This window comes from Microtus pennsylvanicus, chromosome 7 (assembly GCF_037038515.1).
Source record: "Microtus pennsylvanicus isolate mMicPen1 chromosome 7, mMicPen1.hap1, whole genome shotgun sequence".
NCBI lineage: Eukaryota > Metazoa > Chordata > Mammalia > Rodentia > Cricetidae > Microtus > Microtus pennsylvanicus.
In genome coordinates, this window is record NC_134585.1 from 8,370,789 (window position 1) to 8,385,529 (window position 14,741).

Genomic DNA, 14,741 nt, shown 5'->3' on the forward strand with positions numbered 1-14,741 from the left:
CCATTGGAAAACACAGATGTTTACATTATTATTTTTAATAGTGTTATGTGAACTTTTACTTTTTTGGCTTTTTTTTTTGAGGGGAGGCACCATCCAACTCCTAAATAAATCACACGTGGAGGTTTATTCTTAGTTATAAATGTCCAACCTTAGCTTGGCTTGTTTCTTGCTTTTATTAACTTATATCATCCCAACTACCTTTTGCCTCTGGGCTTTTATCTTTCTGTATTTCTCTATTTCTTTCCTTCTTATTCGGTGACTGGCTGGTGGCTGGGTCCTGATGTCATCCTCTCCTTGTTCTCTTGTTCCTCCTTCTTTCCCAGACTTCTATTTATTCTTTCTGCCTGCAGCTTTGCCTATCCTTGCTCCTGGCTCACTATTGATTATTCATTTCTTTATTAGGATCATCAGGTGTTTTAGACAGGCACAGTAACACAGCTTCACAGAATTAAACAAATGCAGTGTAAACAAAAGTCACACATCTGAAAATAATATTCCCCAACATAAAAGTAGCAAAATTATAGTTATGAAGTAGAAATAAAAATAATTTTATAGTTTGGGGTCACCACAACATGAGGAACTGTATTAAAGAGCTACAGCATTAGGAAAAGTGAGAACCACTGCTGTAGGCAGACTATGAAGAAGCCCTCATGACTGTCATCAAAGATGCTGGAAAATATGAAAAGCATGTGTGGCTGTGAAATGACACCAGAATCAAACACCAGGCAGAAAAGCTGTGAAGGTGGGTACTCCAGATATGCTCAGGCCCAAATTCATGAATAACAAGGCCATGCAGGCCAGGGAAGGTTTCCTGCCCTCCCTACAGCAGCTCCTAAGAACACCTAAAGCTAGGCTAGTCTCTGGCAGGACCATTAAGGGAAAAAGGGAACCATTCTCCTGATTACCCTCACATTAATACAGCCTAAGGAGTTCTCATCTCGTCCTCCCCAGTGACCATGTTTCTCTGGTACTAAAACTCCCTTCAAGGAGACAGCATTTCCTGAGAGACAAACTGGGATGGGGGTACCGCTCAGTTGTAGAGCACTTGCCTACCATACAGGAGGCCCTGGGTTCCACCCCCAGCACCACTGAGAGCAATAAACTGAAAAATACAAAAACCTAGGCAAATTCATTTCTATCAAGCATGAGTAGAAAAACAACAATTTAAATTATGCTGATGGCTAAGGTGGTTTTTTTAAATTATTAAAGAAGTCAATATTCAATAATGAAAAGAAAAAGGATTTTTGCCTGGGTTTCCAAGAGAATGAGAGGTGGGTGGGAAATTCCCAGCACCTATACTATGGCTAACAATGCCTGTGCTCCAGTCCCAGCACTCTCTTCTGACCTCCATGAGTACCAGGCTCGCCTGTGGTACATATAAATACATGCAGGCAAAATATCCACACATATATAATAAAAATAAATAATTCTAAAAATCAAAATATAAACTATATGCTTTTCATGTCTGACTTAATGATACTACAGTCTGGATTCCTAGACTGCCCTTCACACCTATGTAACTGAACTGACAAAGTAATGGGTATGTTTATATGAATCATTCCACTCTGTTCTCATTTCTTCCTCCATCACATCCACCATCAATACCAGAGAAAAACAAATATACCATGCTTGCTTCTTCTCAGCTAGCTTTCTGAACTCTTACACAGTTCTAAATCCAGACCATGAAATGGTACCATCTCCATTCAGGGTGGGTCCTTCCAACCCAGCTAAATTAAGGCAACCAGGACAACTTTCCAAAGACCTGAACAGATCTTGACAACTGCCACTCTCTTCCCAGGAGATTCTAGGTGGCAACATTACAACAGCATACTTGTAAACTGTCATGCCTTTTAAACTTACTGAAAACATACTGACAAAGAAGAGGCCTTTCCTTGTCTCAGACTCCAACACGTTTATATTAAATGTCTTCCAAAACCCCTCTCTCCAGAGCTCTGGAGCAGGGAGAAGGAAAAACAGCAAGTAGTTGTGTTCTTGAGAACAAAGAAGGTGAACCCTTTCCAACAGAGGTTATTATTGTTGATTCCATAGTATAACATGCCTGCAGTGAGAACTAAATGGAGAGCCTTCCAACCAGTAGCTCCAGCTACCTGCTTTTTCCCCAGTCCATTTCTGCTAAGTGTTGCCAGACTCCACTGGACGACAGTACCTTTGTTTACTCTCAATCAGGCTACACCAGTCACATTTGATGATGTTATCTGTTACTTACTCTTTGCTCTTTTACTTTTGCTTGCTACATACTTAATAAACTCATTTATCTGAAACTGCAGGTACAGGAACTTCTAAAACATGTCAAAACAAAACCCTGATCCATTTTTTAAAAAGCAATAAGGTAAATTTTCAAACTCCAACCAAGCATGGTAGTACACACATGTAATCCCAGCACTCAGGAGCCCAAAGGGTTCAAAGCCAGACTGGACTACATAGAAATAGTCTATCAAGGGGAGTTGTGGGAGGGAAGCCATAGGCTAAAAAAAACTGTATCATATATTTATTTATTTATATTTATAAAAGGTCTGCCATACATACCTTACAGGTTCCAGATCCACTGAGCCACTCAAACTCAGTACTATATCTTGTCCACTAGGCAAGCACTTTACCAAATAAGCCGTCTCCCCAGCCTAGTAATAATCTAAATAGCATTTACAATGAATTAGATAGCAAAAATAATCTGTTAAGTTAAGGCCTGTAAGTGTAGGCTGTATGCAACTACTACACTTTCTCTTGGAAGGATCCTGAACACCCTAAGACTACCCACAAGGGGTTCTGGAGCTGATTCCCCTCAGATACTGAGGGACAACTGTACCTGAAAGAAGACAACTACTCCAATCAAACAGGGAAGAAGTGTTTAGGTTCTATGGATGCTACAAGGGGAGAAAAGGCATCATTAGTCTTATTCAGCTGTGACCCCTACAAGCTAGACCCACTGGTGCAATAGTAGCACAAATGCTATGGGGGTAACTTTCTGATTGGATTAACTTCACTCCACAAGATGAAATTTTTTCCCGGTACTGAGTGAAACTCATACCTGGCTAAGTCCTAGGCCTTAAGGAAGAATAGTTTTACTATTCTGTTGAATGGACATAGTAATAAATTTCCCCTAAGTTCTTTTCTTTATACCTAAACATTAGTATATCTCTCAACCTGCATTAACAAACTTCTTTTTGGAGAAGATGGCAATTGAGACTTACAATTGATCAACATGCAGAATACTAGAGTGCTCAACCCTAAATAGGATATCCATATTACACACACATACACAGAGAGGGAGGGGAGGAAGGAAGGGAGGGAGGGAGGGAGGGAGGGAGGGAGGGAGGGAGGGAGGGAGGGCGAGCACTCAAGGATCACTGTGGAAGAGGAAACTTGAAGAAGTAGGGTTTGTAGAAAACAGCTTCTGCTGGACATGACAGTGCAGCTGCACACGTGAACTCATGGTAGTTGGGGCTACAAGCACAGGGCTTGCACAAGGTCAAGTCAGACAAGATTCCAACATGGATGATGAGGAACTCATAAAATCCTACCCCTAACTGAAGAGCTCTTAGCAGCTGATGGCTGCTGAAGGAAAGAGAATCACTTTTCTCCAGGGATATGCTGCATGAGAGACTACTCTTTGTAGATGGAGATTGCTCTTTTATTTCCCGGCCACCCAGACCCGAATAATCAAACAAAAACTATGTTAATTACAACACTGGTTGGCCCATTAGCTCAGGCTTCTTACTAACTGACTCTTACATCCTTAATCTGTGTATCAGCACAAGGCTGGGGCTTACTGGTAAGGGTTCAGCATCTGTCTCCTTTGGCAGCTACATGGTGTCTCCTTGACTCTGCCTACTGTCTCCCTATATCTTTGCTTAGTTTTCCCACCTAGTTCTTTCTGCCCTACCATATGCTGAAGCAGCTTTATTAACCAAAGGTAATAAAACATATTCATAGCATACAGAAGGGAATCCCACAGCAGCTCATGCTCCTATAAATAGTCTCATACCCATGCATAGCCAGACAACATTAAATGAACTCAATGGGTATTAAGAGAAGGAGGGGCCTGTGAGAGTAAAAGAGCATGTACAAGCTCAAGGAAGCTAGGAGTGAAGTGGTGCAAACATGACAGGAGAAGAACTGGAGGGGAAGGATAGATATGCATGGAGAAATAGTACATAAAATGCTATTTAAGTTTTTTAAACAAATATCAAAGAACCCTTCTAAAATCTTTCTATAGTTCATTTCAGATTTTAGCTGGATTATACTACCAGCTAATTTTTTTCTTTAAGAGGTTTCTTGAAGGGGCTGGAGAGGTGGTTCATCAGTTAAAAGCATGCACTGCTCTTGCAGAGGATTCAGGTTCCATTCCACATCAGGTAGCTGCTAATCACCTATACTTCAAGTTCCAGGAAATCTGACACCCTTTTCTGGTCTTCAAGGGGCACCAGTACACACATCGTGCACATTAATTCATACAGGCACACACCATACACATGAATCTAAAAATAAACTTTTAAAAGTGTTTTGAAGCACTATTACTGTTTGCAACTTCCTTTATAGCGTGCTAAAAACAAGAAACACCTAACGAAGTAAAAAATATATAAAAAACAAAATATTAGCAGAAAACTGGCAGTCTCTATCATGGCTGGTTTGCTAAAGGGAAAAGCATGGAGCCGAATATATGCTAGTGAATGCCTTTCATTCCAGTGCTTGGGAGGCTGAGACAGGAAGATCAAAAGTTCAATGCCAGCCTAAGCTATATAGAGTTGAGGGCAGCTCTCCATATCAAGACCCCATCTCAAAAAAATTTATAAATAAATAAATAATAAATAAATAAATAAAGAGGAGCTACAGTAAATTAATAGAATGATCAGGGTTTCAAACCCTTCAAGTATTATCATTGTCCTAGTACTCTGACCTTAGTGGAAATGAGGGAATATTTTAGCTTTGACTATTTTTCTATTTCTACTCAAGTTTCCTGTTGAACAGTGATAAGCAAGATGGCTATAATAAGGCCACTTGTCTCTAGCAGCTGTCTTTTCTGTGGCACTGTCTGTGGTCCATGCCCAGGCCTGTACAGATCATGAGGCAGGACTGAAAGCTTATTTTAGAGCTGAGGAACCAGGAAAGAATCCAGCAACTAGAAGACTGAATTAGATTACTGCCAGTAAGTACTTCACTACGGGTAGAAAATATTACAAAAAGACAGAAATGACTGAATCCAGCATGTAAGAAAAGTGTGGAACCAAAGACCTGAGTGTGCTGTGGAAGCAGCAATTTCTAGGGGATAGGGAGTCCTGCACAGGGACTTTGCTAAAGCTACAATGAAGCAGTGCACTCTTCTTCAATGCAGCAACTTAGTTGGATCAAGGGAAGAGAAGAGTTGGAATTGGATGGCTCTTGGGGTGCAGAGGCTGCCTGGGGGAAGGGCCTTGGCAATGGTAAAAGGTCTCAGCACTGTGATACAGGCACAGCTATTGGGAATACAAAACACCTGGGAAGGACTTAGCTGCTGTATTTTTGGGGGAGTTGTTTTTAAAATAGGTCTTATGTAGCCTGTACAGATCTCACTATTAACAGAGGATGATCTTGAACTTCTGACCTTCCTGTGTCCAACTTCTAGGTGCAAGGTGTATACCACCATGCCCAGTCTATGCAATACTAGAGATCAAACCCAAGTATTGAAGGAGGCCGCTTGTTGGTTCCCAGCTGCTAAGCCCCAAAATAATCATACAGAAACTATATTATTTAAATCACTACTTGGTCCATCAGCTCTAGCTTCTTACTGACTAACTCTTATATATTAATTTACCCCATTTCTAATAATCTCTGTATCACCACGAGGCTGTGGCTTATCAGGTAAAGTTCCAGAATCTGTGTTTGGCGGGGCTACATGGCTTCTCTATGACTCCGCCCTTCTTTTTCCCAGCATTTAGTTTAGTTTTCCCTGCCTACCTAAGTTCTGTCCTATTGACAGGCCAAGGCAGTCTCTTTATTCACCAATGTTATTCACAGCACACAGAGGGCAATCCCACATCACCCAAGGCCTCATTCATGCTAGGAACTCCACTAACAAGGTACAGTTCCCATCCCACTTTAGTTTGATAAGCCTGTTCACAATGTGTCTTCTCCACGACCCTTTTCAATAGTGACCTGGTATGTTATTAACCTTCCATCACTGGCAAATGCCTGACAGAACAAGGTAAAAGGATAAAAGATTTCTAAGCTGGGTGGTGGTGGTGCAGGCCTTTAATTCCAGCACTCAGGAGGCAGAGGCAGGCGGATCTCTATGAGGCCAGCCTGGTCTACAAAATGAGTTCCAAGACAGCCAGAGATACAAACAAAAGAGAAAAGATTTCTCGAGAAAACAAACAAAAGACAAAAGATTTCTTTTCCATTAGGGTTTCAGGTTTCAGTCCATAGTCAATCCATCCCATGGCTGTAGTCCTGCAAACAGGACAGTAGAGCAGAGTAGGGTTGCTTACCTCAAGGATACCAGCAAGCATTAAGAGAGAAAATTTCTGTGCTCACTCCTCCTTGTCTTTTCATTCCATCTGGGTTCTCAGACTACTGAATGACATAACAACATTCAGAGCAGCTGCTCCCCATCGCCTCTAGCAATACCTTCACAAGTGCATCAGGAATGTACCTTACAAACATCCTCAGTATTTCTCAGTCCAAGAACCTAGATTAACTATCACAAGTCCACCCTCTGTCAACTTGACACCCAAACACATGCACCCCCCATTAAGCCACATCTCCTAAAACCATACCTAATTTCCAAAGGAAGTGACAAGGCCATACATATTTCATAAAACCATCCTATGTATATCCCTAAATACATTAGTTCATTTCCCCAAATTCCTGACAGCTCCAGCACTGATCAACAGACAAGTACAAAGTTTCCTAAGACTCAAGGCAAACTCTCACCTGTGAGTCCCTGTAAGGCCAAAAAGAAAAGTTTTACACAAGGCAGAGTAAAGACTTCTATTCCAAAGACAGCACATGGAAAGGTTGGAGGATACCAAAGTAAGATAGGAATCAGCATGGCAATTGTAACCTCCTGTAGCTCCATGGCTGGCATCCCAGACATGTAGTACCATGATCTGGGTGCCAAAATGCTGGGACAGTCCAGCCCCTACAGTATGCCACACTGCGGTCACATGACTCTTACAGGCTGATCCTGCTCACTGACTAGAGCTTTCCTTGGCAGACAGTCTCCATTCCTAGCATCTTCAGCTTCTTAAGGTCTCTATTCCATCACAGCTCTCCCAAGGGCTACATCCAAGTACTCTTACCACTGTCATACATCATCTGGCCTCCCCAACACTCCTTTGAAATCTGAGTAGAAGCCTCTATGACCTGCCTTGCAAAAACAACATCAGACTGAGGACAGAAAGGTCTGCCAGTAGCTTAAACTATAACCAGTTCCCAGTGTAGACAAAATCTACTTAATGTTCTCTAGTCTAGTTCCCATTTCAACATCCCTGAGCACAGTATTTACTCTCAGTGTGTCTATAGTCATTCTGGTCTTCTGAGCCCCTCCAACAGAATCACCCATAAGTATGTTAAGCTGTGCTAGCCTATGAGTACATGGATAACTGAGCAAGCCTGGAGGAATTCGGGTACACCATGACTACATTACAGCTTGGTAGATCAGTTCTTGCCTAACATGCAAAAGGGCCAAGGTTTGATCTCTAATCTCTAGCACAAAATAAACAAACAAACTTGGGGGAAAACGCCATAGGTCATCTTGCAAAAGGGTACCTCTGCAGGTCAATCTTTTAATTCATCTTTTCAGTGACCTTAAACTTTTATACTTTTTTTTTGAGACAAGGTCTCTCTACATAGCTCCAACCATGCTGGAACTCACTCTGTAGACCAGGCTGGCCTCAAACTCACAGAGATCGGCCTGTCTCTGCCTCCCAAGTGCTGGGATTAACATCAGGTTATATACTTGATTGTAGGATGGGTGGGTTTTCCCTAATCACTGAGGTGCCCTCAAGACACCTTATCTACTGACCCGGTACATACAATGGTGCTAATCTCTAATGATTATCCACTTAATAGTCCCAACTTTAAATGTGACTTTTTTAAAACAGTTTTTTTTTTCTTTAAATGCTCATTGTAAATCTGGCTAAAAGGGTTTTTTATACAGCAAGACCCCTATGAAAGACCAAATTCATTTTCTAAGAGATTGGAAAGACTGTAAAAAACCACAGGGCCATGAAATCCACTGTCAAACTGTGTCTTCTAATTATGACAGAGAAGCTATACCATTGAAATGTCTACAATATGGCTACTTAAACAAGATCTGAACAATTCCAGCACCAGCTGACATACTAATATGAATGAGGGAAGTTCACAAGGCCAACTCATAAAGGAACTACAAGCAATTTACAACTGCTGAGAGAGCAAGAATTAGTCTTCCCCAGGGAGCGGCCCCTAACTGACTATCCAATACAAGTGGTCAGTCCTAGAATCATATAATACAAGCAAAACTAAACAGACTCAGTAAATTTTGCATTTATGTCTCTCTCTCTTTCTTTCTCTCTCTCTCTCTCTCTCTCTCTCTCTCTCTCTCTCTCTCTCTCTCTCTCTGTGTGTGTGTGTGTATAACAATAATAATTAAAGAAAAACAGGACATGATTTGAGAGGAAGCAGGAGCTAAGGGACATGAGAAAAGTTAAAAAAGAGGAGAAAAAGAAATTATATTTTAATTAAAAACAAAATTCTTTCAGACTACTCAACCTTTGAACTCAGCTCCCACAAAGTCTTAGAGCACAGACACAAGATAGACAAGTTCTTTGCCATAATAGATCATGAATGGAACAGCACTCTAATCTAATCCCCATAGAACCCTTGATCCCATCTGCGATCTCATGAGCACAGTCTCCACTCTGCATTCCTAGTCTTCTGAGCTCCCACCCACCACAGTCCTCATTAAACTCTACACACAGTATTGTCCAGTTTTCCAAATTCTTCCTATAAACTAGTTCCAAAGGCTTACAAACCACACGGCCAGGTTTCATCACAGCAATGGCTCTGCTCCAGCACCAACTCTCTGTGTAAAGCCCAGTATTTCTATTGCTATGACAAATACCCGAGAGAAAAAAAATCAAAAGGAGGAAAACTCCTTTTGACTCACAATTTCACAGACTTCAGTCCATGGTCACCTGGCTCATTGTTTGTGGCTATCTTAGATCTCACTATGTAGAACAGGCTGGCCTTAAACTCACAGAGATCTGCCTACTCCTGCCTTCCAAGGGCTGAGATTAAAGTGTTTTAAATGTCTATCAGCTCCTTGTTGCCTACAGGTCAACTTTTAGGCCATAAAATGTTAAGTCTGAAACTGACCAGACTGCCTTGCAATTTATCACCTGGTTTTATTTTTTTTTTAAATATTTATTTATTTATTTATTTATTTATTTATTATGTCTGTGTGTATGCCTGCGGACCAGAAGAGGGCAGCAGACCTCATTACAGATGGTTGTGAGCCACCATGTGGTTGCCGGGAATTGAACTCAGGACCTTTGGAAGAGTAGGCAATGCTCTTAACCACTGAGCCATTTCTCCAGCCCCTATCACCTGGTTTTAATAGATTATGGCAAAACTAAAACTTCAACTTTGTGTTGTTCAGTATAATAATCCAGCCTTACAATTAAAGTCTTTCCTACCACGTTCTGGTTGCTCAGTATTAAATACAAGCCAACTCTCCCAGTTTTCAAAAACAGCCACAGATATTCAGAATTCCTTAACACACATTAGCACACAGGCAATATGACATTGGACCAGCTATTAAACCTCTTGAACAATAGTAATACCTGCTGATAGGCCTGGAAAAGGAGAAGTACGTGGGACTCAAACAGCTGTGTGCCTGCTAGCAGACAGCAAATATCCAAAACATACTAGCTGTCATTGATCAGCACTATTATTGCTTTATTATTTTAAAATACAAAGATATGGAAGCCCAAAATTTTACAAGTGACAGAACAGAACTAGTTTTATGGGCGATGAAATAATGTATGCTATCCAACTGTAAAACTATCTCAAAATATTATAGGGACTAGAGAGGTGGCTTGTCAGTTAAAAGCACTTGTTGTTCTTGCAGACGACCTGGATTCAGGTTCAGCATCCACAAGACAGTTTACAGTGGTCTGTAACTCTAGTTCCAGGGGATCTGGCACCCTCTTCCAGCCTCCAGGGAAATCTGTCCCACACATGCTACACAGATATACATGCAGGCAAAACACTTGTACATATAAAATAAAATAATCTGTGAGAAAAATATAGTCTCCTCCAATAGTAAAATAAAATATAATTAGTTTTTCCTAAGTAGCAATAAATCATACCCAAACTAATTAGAAATACTTCAACTTAATATCTATCTCCAATTATAAATTATCATATACACAATTTTCTCCAAGATTCTTACTATGTTATAAGCATATGCATTAAAGCAGACCTTTTGGTTTGGTTTGTTTAAGACAGAGTCTCCCTATGTAGCCCTAGCTGCCCTGGAACAAACTCTGTAGACCAGGCAGGCCTCAAACACAGAGATACACCTGCCTCTGCCTCCCAAGTGCTGAGATTAAAGACCTGAGGCATCATGTCCAGCTGAAGCAGACTTTTAAATACAAAATTAAAATGAAATCAGTGAGATGCTCAATGGGTAAAGGCACTTGCTGCCAAGCCAGAACCCACATGGAGAGAAGAGAACCAACTCCCACAAGTTGCCCTCTGACCTCTATACAGATTGAAGCATATACAAGCCTGAATACATACACATAAACAAGTCCACGCAGATGCTCTCTCATGCATACACACACTCTAAATGTACAAAAAAATGCTTCATTAAAAGGAAGTGAATAATCTATATGTTAAATGCTTATAAACTCGATTAACAGTTCACCTACCTACTAACCTACTTAAAAAACATATATTCGGAACTACAACTTCCTGAGGGTGAAGAGAGAAAATGTGAGACTAGTTGCTTCTTATGAGCAAAAGGTAGCAAACCAACAGTACCTTCTGGACCAAGCCCCCTGCAGGAGCCTCACATAAGTGCCTACCTTCTTCTCCCTTCTGCTGTCTGTCTGTACAGTTTCTAGCTGGGCTTTGAAGTGTTCATAGTCCAATCTCAGCTGTTCTAATTCTTGTTCTCGCCTTTCCAGGTCTAGAAGAGACAGAAAAATACTCAAGACATGTCAAATCACAGTCAACATTCCTAAAGCCCTGTTTCTAAGCTCTCTTCCATTTTCAAGCCATACCAGAAATCACTTTTTATTTTGGGGAGCAGGGAGAATAGATGCTGGGGACTGAACCCTGCGCCCATGTACACTAAGCACACTATGGTACTGAACTGCTTTCAGTCCTGAAAGAAATTCTGCTGCTACCTTACTTTGTGATTTAAGACCTCATTTACTGCCAGACATGTACTCAAGGCTTCAAGAAAATGAGTTATTTAAAGGACTGAAGGCAGAGCTGAGAAGCCCGACTATCTCATGGCAGAAACGTGTATCTGTGCCATAAAAAGCAGAAGGCATCTCAGGAGTGGCTGGTGCCAGCAGGAGCTGACTCACAAAGCAATCCCACCAACTGGCAGGCTGACTCAATGGGAACAACTGCAGTAGTAGTCAATGGAGGTGGGAAGCCACAGAGAACAAGACAAGAAAACGCTACAGTGAGGGGGCAGCGACTACGTAACACTTCCTCTCCACCATAATCATTTAGCTTATGAGTCAAATGGCCAACAAAAAAAACATAAAATACCCACATCAATAAATCAATGAAAAATATCAAATTTAAATACTGCAGAAATACTGATGCTTAAAAAATTGAACACTTAATTCGGGTTTTTAAGAGTTTGGTTTCAAGGCTGAGAAGTTAAACTTTTTTTTTTTTTTTTTTTTTTGCCAACATATACCAAGATCTGAGAACAAGTACTAAGAGTTAATGGCTAACTAAAGCCTAATGTGCATTAGGATTCCAGGACCTAGTGAATAAAGTTTGTGGTTCTGTGGGTGTGTCTGGGCCTCAGAACTTACATCTCTTTTCTTTAAAGTAATTTTTTCTATTAATAATTTCATGAATGTATGTAATATATTTTGCTCATTTCCACTCCCATTATCCATTCTCGTGCCCATTCCACTCCTAATGATGGCCTTATAGTCAAGAAGTCTCTACCTGCTCTCATGTCTTTGTTGCTGCTGTTTTGATTGGGTGTTTTTGTCTGTGATCTTCTGAGTTTAAACGGTACTGCATGAACATGGAACATGGGCAACTCACCAGTGACTACACCACTAAGAAAATTACTCCCCTTCCCCTGTAGCCAGGAACTGCCATTAGGGGTAAAGAGAATTTACATTTTGTTTTATTTTGTTTGTTTTTGTTTTATTTTTGAGAGACAGGGTTTCTCTGTGTAATAGCCCTAGCTGTCCTGAAACTGGTTGTTGTAGACCAGGTTGGCCTTGAACTCACAGAGATCCATCAGCCTCTACTTCCCCACTCACCCCAAGTGCTGGAATTTCTTTTTTTAGGATTTGTATATAAGAGGCTGGAGAAATGGCTCAGAGGTTAAGAGCACTGGTTGTTCTTCCAGAGGTCCTGAGTTCAATTCCCAGGGACCACATGGTGGCCCATAGTCATCTGTAATGAGATCTGGTGCCCTCTTCTGGCCCACGGGGATATGTGCAGTCAGAACGTTATATACATAATAAATAGATAAATCTTTAAAAAAATTATATGTGGGAACTGGAAAGATGGCTCAATGGTTAAGAACACTAGCTGCTCTTGCAGACTTTTTTTCCAAGCACCCACATGACAGTTTACAATTGCCTGGATCTCTGACTCCCACTTCTGGACGCCTAAGCACCAAGCATGAATGTGGTACACATACATACATTCAGGTACTCACATATTCACATAAAAGGTAAAAAAATCTTTTCTTAAACTGTGTGTTTTGCCTGCATGTGTGTGTGTATGTATGTATCTGTACCATGTGCATGTCTGAGGCCAATGGAGGACAGAAGAGAGTGTCAGATCCCCTGGAACCTGAGTTACAAACAGTTGTGGGCTACCAGGCATCTAGTCCTCTGCAAAAGCAGCAAGTATTCTCAACCACTGAACCATCTCTACAGCCCAAAGAAGTTACATTTTTAACAAGGTTCCTGGTGAGACTCTATGGAAATCGCACTTTAAAACCAACTACTTCAAGTCAACAGTCTTAGCTCTCATCACCAGCAACAGGAAAGGAACACAGTGGGTCAGAAAGCTTAGCTACAGCAATGACAGAGTATGAATGGAGGGAAATGGGACTGGGTAAGGGAGCACACCTCTAAGAACATATGGAAGACCACACATTCTCCACCATCAAGGATGCTCAATGAAGTGCAGGCAAAGGAAGAGGGAGAGCTTTGTGTTCCTGAGGTCAGAGAAGGCAAGGGAACACTTACACAAAAAAACCCAGGGATTGCCTAGAGCTGCTTGGCATTCCAACTGTTCTGGAGAAAGGAACAAGGAGAGTGTCTACATTTCCTTGAGACCTTGTCCAAGAAGGAAGACTAGACCCAAAGGTCAAAGACAAGTTGGAGATTGTGAAACTGGGCTGGCAAGCTCCCACTCATATTTCCTAGAAGCATGCAAGCTGCACTGGGCTATTTATTCTCGCCATGTCAGAGCTTTCTTCTCTGACTTTTCAGATATGTCATACTACATGAACTCTACTTTGTCCAATAATCAAGACCATCCGAGAAACCAGTGAGCCAGCTTTATGCCTTAAAAATAACATTACTAAACATGTAACCATGCTGAATGTTACTTACGCAATGTACATTATATGACTATGTACATTCATGTAACTATAAAATACATACCTATGACTATGAAATACATAACTAGACAGAAACTAAATAATAAATTATCAATAGTTTATATTTTTCTCTTTGCAGCTAATTCTTAAAGTCTGCTTCTATTATTGAACTATGCTACTTGAACACACCCGAAAGGAAGAGGGTAATTAAATCTCTACAATTCTTGTCACGTAAAAATATATAGGAATTAATTTTAACCACTCAATGCTTTCACTATGGTAAAGTCTTCTCTGTGTAGTTTTATGTGAACTTTCTACAGGCTTAACAAGGCCTTTGTGACAATATGGAACCCCAGAAAATTCTAAGCCCTTGCTCACAAGACTATGGCACACCAGGGGTATCAGTTATGTCAGGCCGCCGCCTTGTGGCCAGATGAGAGCATTGCTGGCAACCTACCTCAACGGCATGCAATTGTCAGGCCCCAAGTGCCTGTACTACCAGGACCTAACTTCAACCGTTTTGGTAACTAACAGGAGAATGACTGTTCAGAGAGAGGGAGGAGAGTTGTCAGTGAAAAGCAGGTTTTCCGGAGCATAGATAAAAGAGTTAAAATTACCCTGGGATCCCGGCATGTTTATAACAAGTTGTCAGTTGCTTTCACCTCATGTGAAACAGCTGTCTGAAAACAAAAATACTTTAAATAACCATCACCTTTTTCCTTCCTTCACTCTGGCATGTTCAGAAAAAAAGTGGGTGCAACACTGACATGCTCCATCTTTACTTTGAGCTGAGATTTGGGTGGTGCACTCACTTCCTGGCATATGGAATAAAGTATGAGTTGGTAGCTTAGAACAGCCGAAATGTATGTCTCCCAAGGTTGAGGACTTCCAAGCCAAAAGTCCAAGTGTTGACAGGGCCAAGCTCCCTGTGAAA

The 14,741-nt window shown here is 41.1% G+C and overlaps 1 protein-coding gene across 1 annotated transcript in view; it reads right to left on the minus strand.

The window, feature by feature from the left end:
• Window positions 1-14,741, minus strand: part of Hsf2bp (heat shock transcription factor 2 binding protein) — an 82,242-nt gene that overhangs the window by 57,768 nt on the left and 9,733 nt on the right. The window contains exon 5 of the mRNA XM_075978732.1: window positions 11,070-11,173. Within this exon, the coding sequence (XP_075834847.1) occupies window positions 11,070-11,173 (104 nt within the window). The remainder of the gene's footprint in view (window positions 1-11,069; window positions 11,174-14,741) is intronic.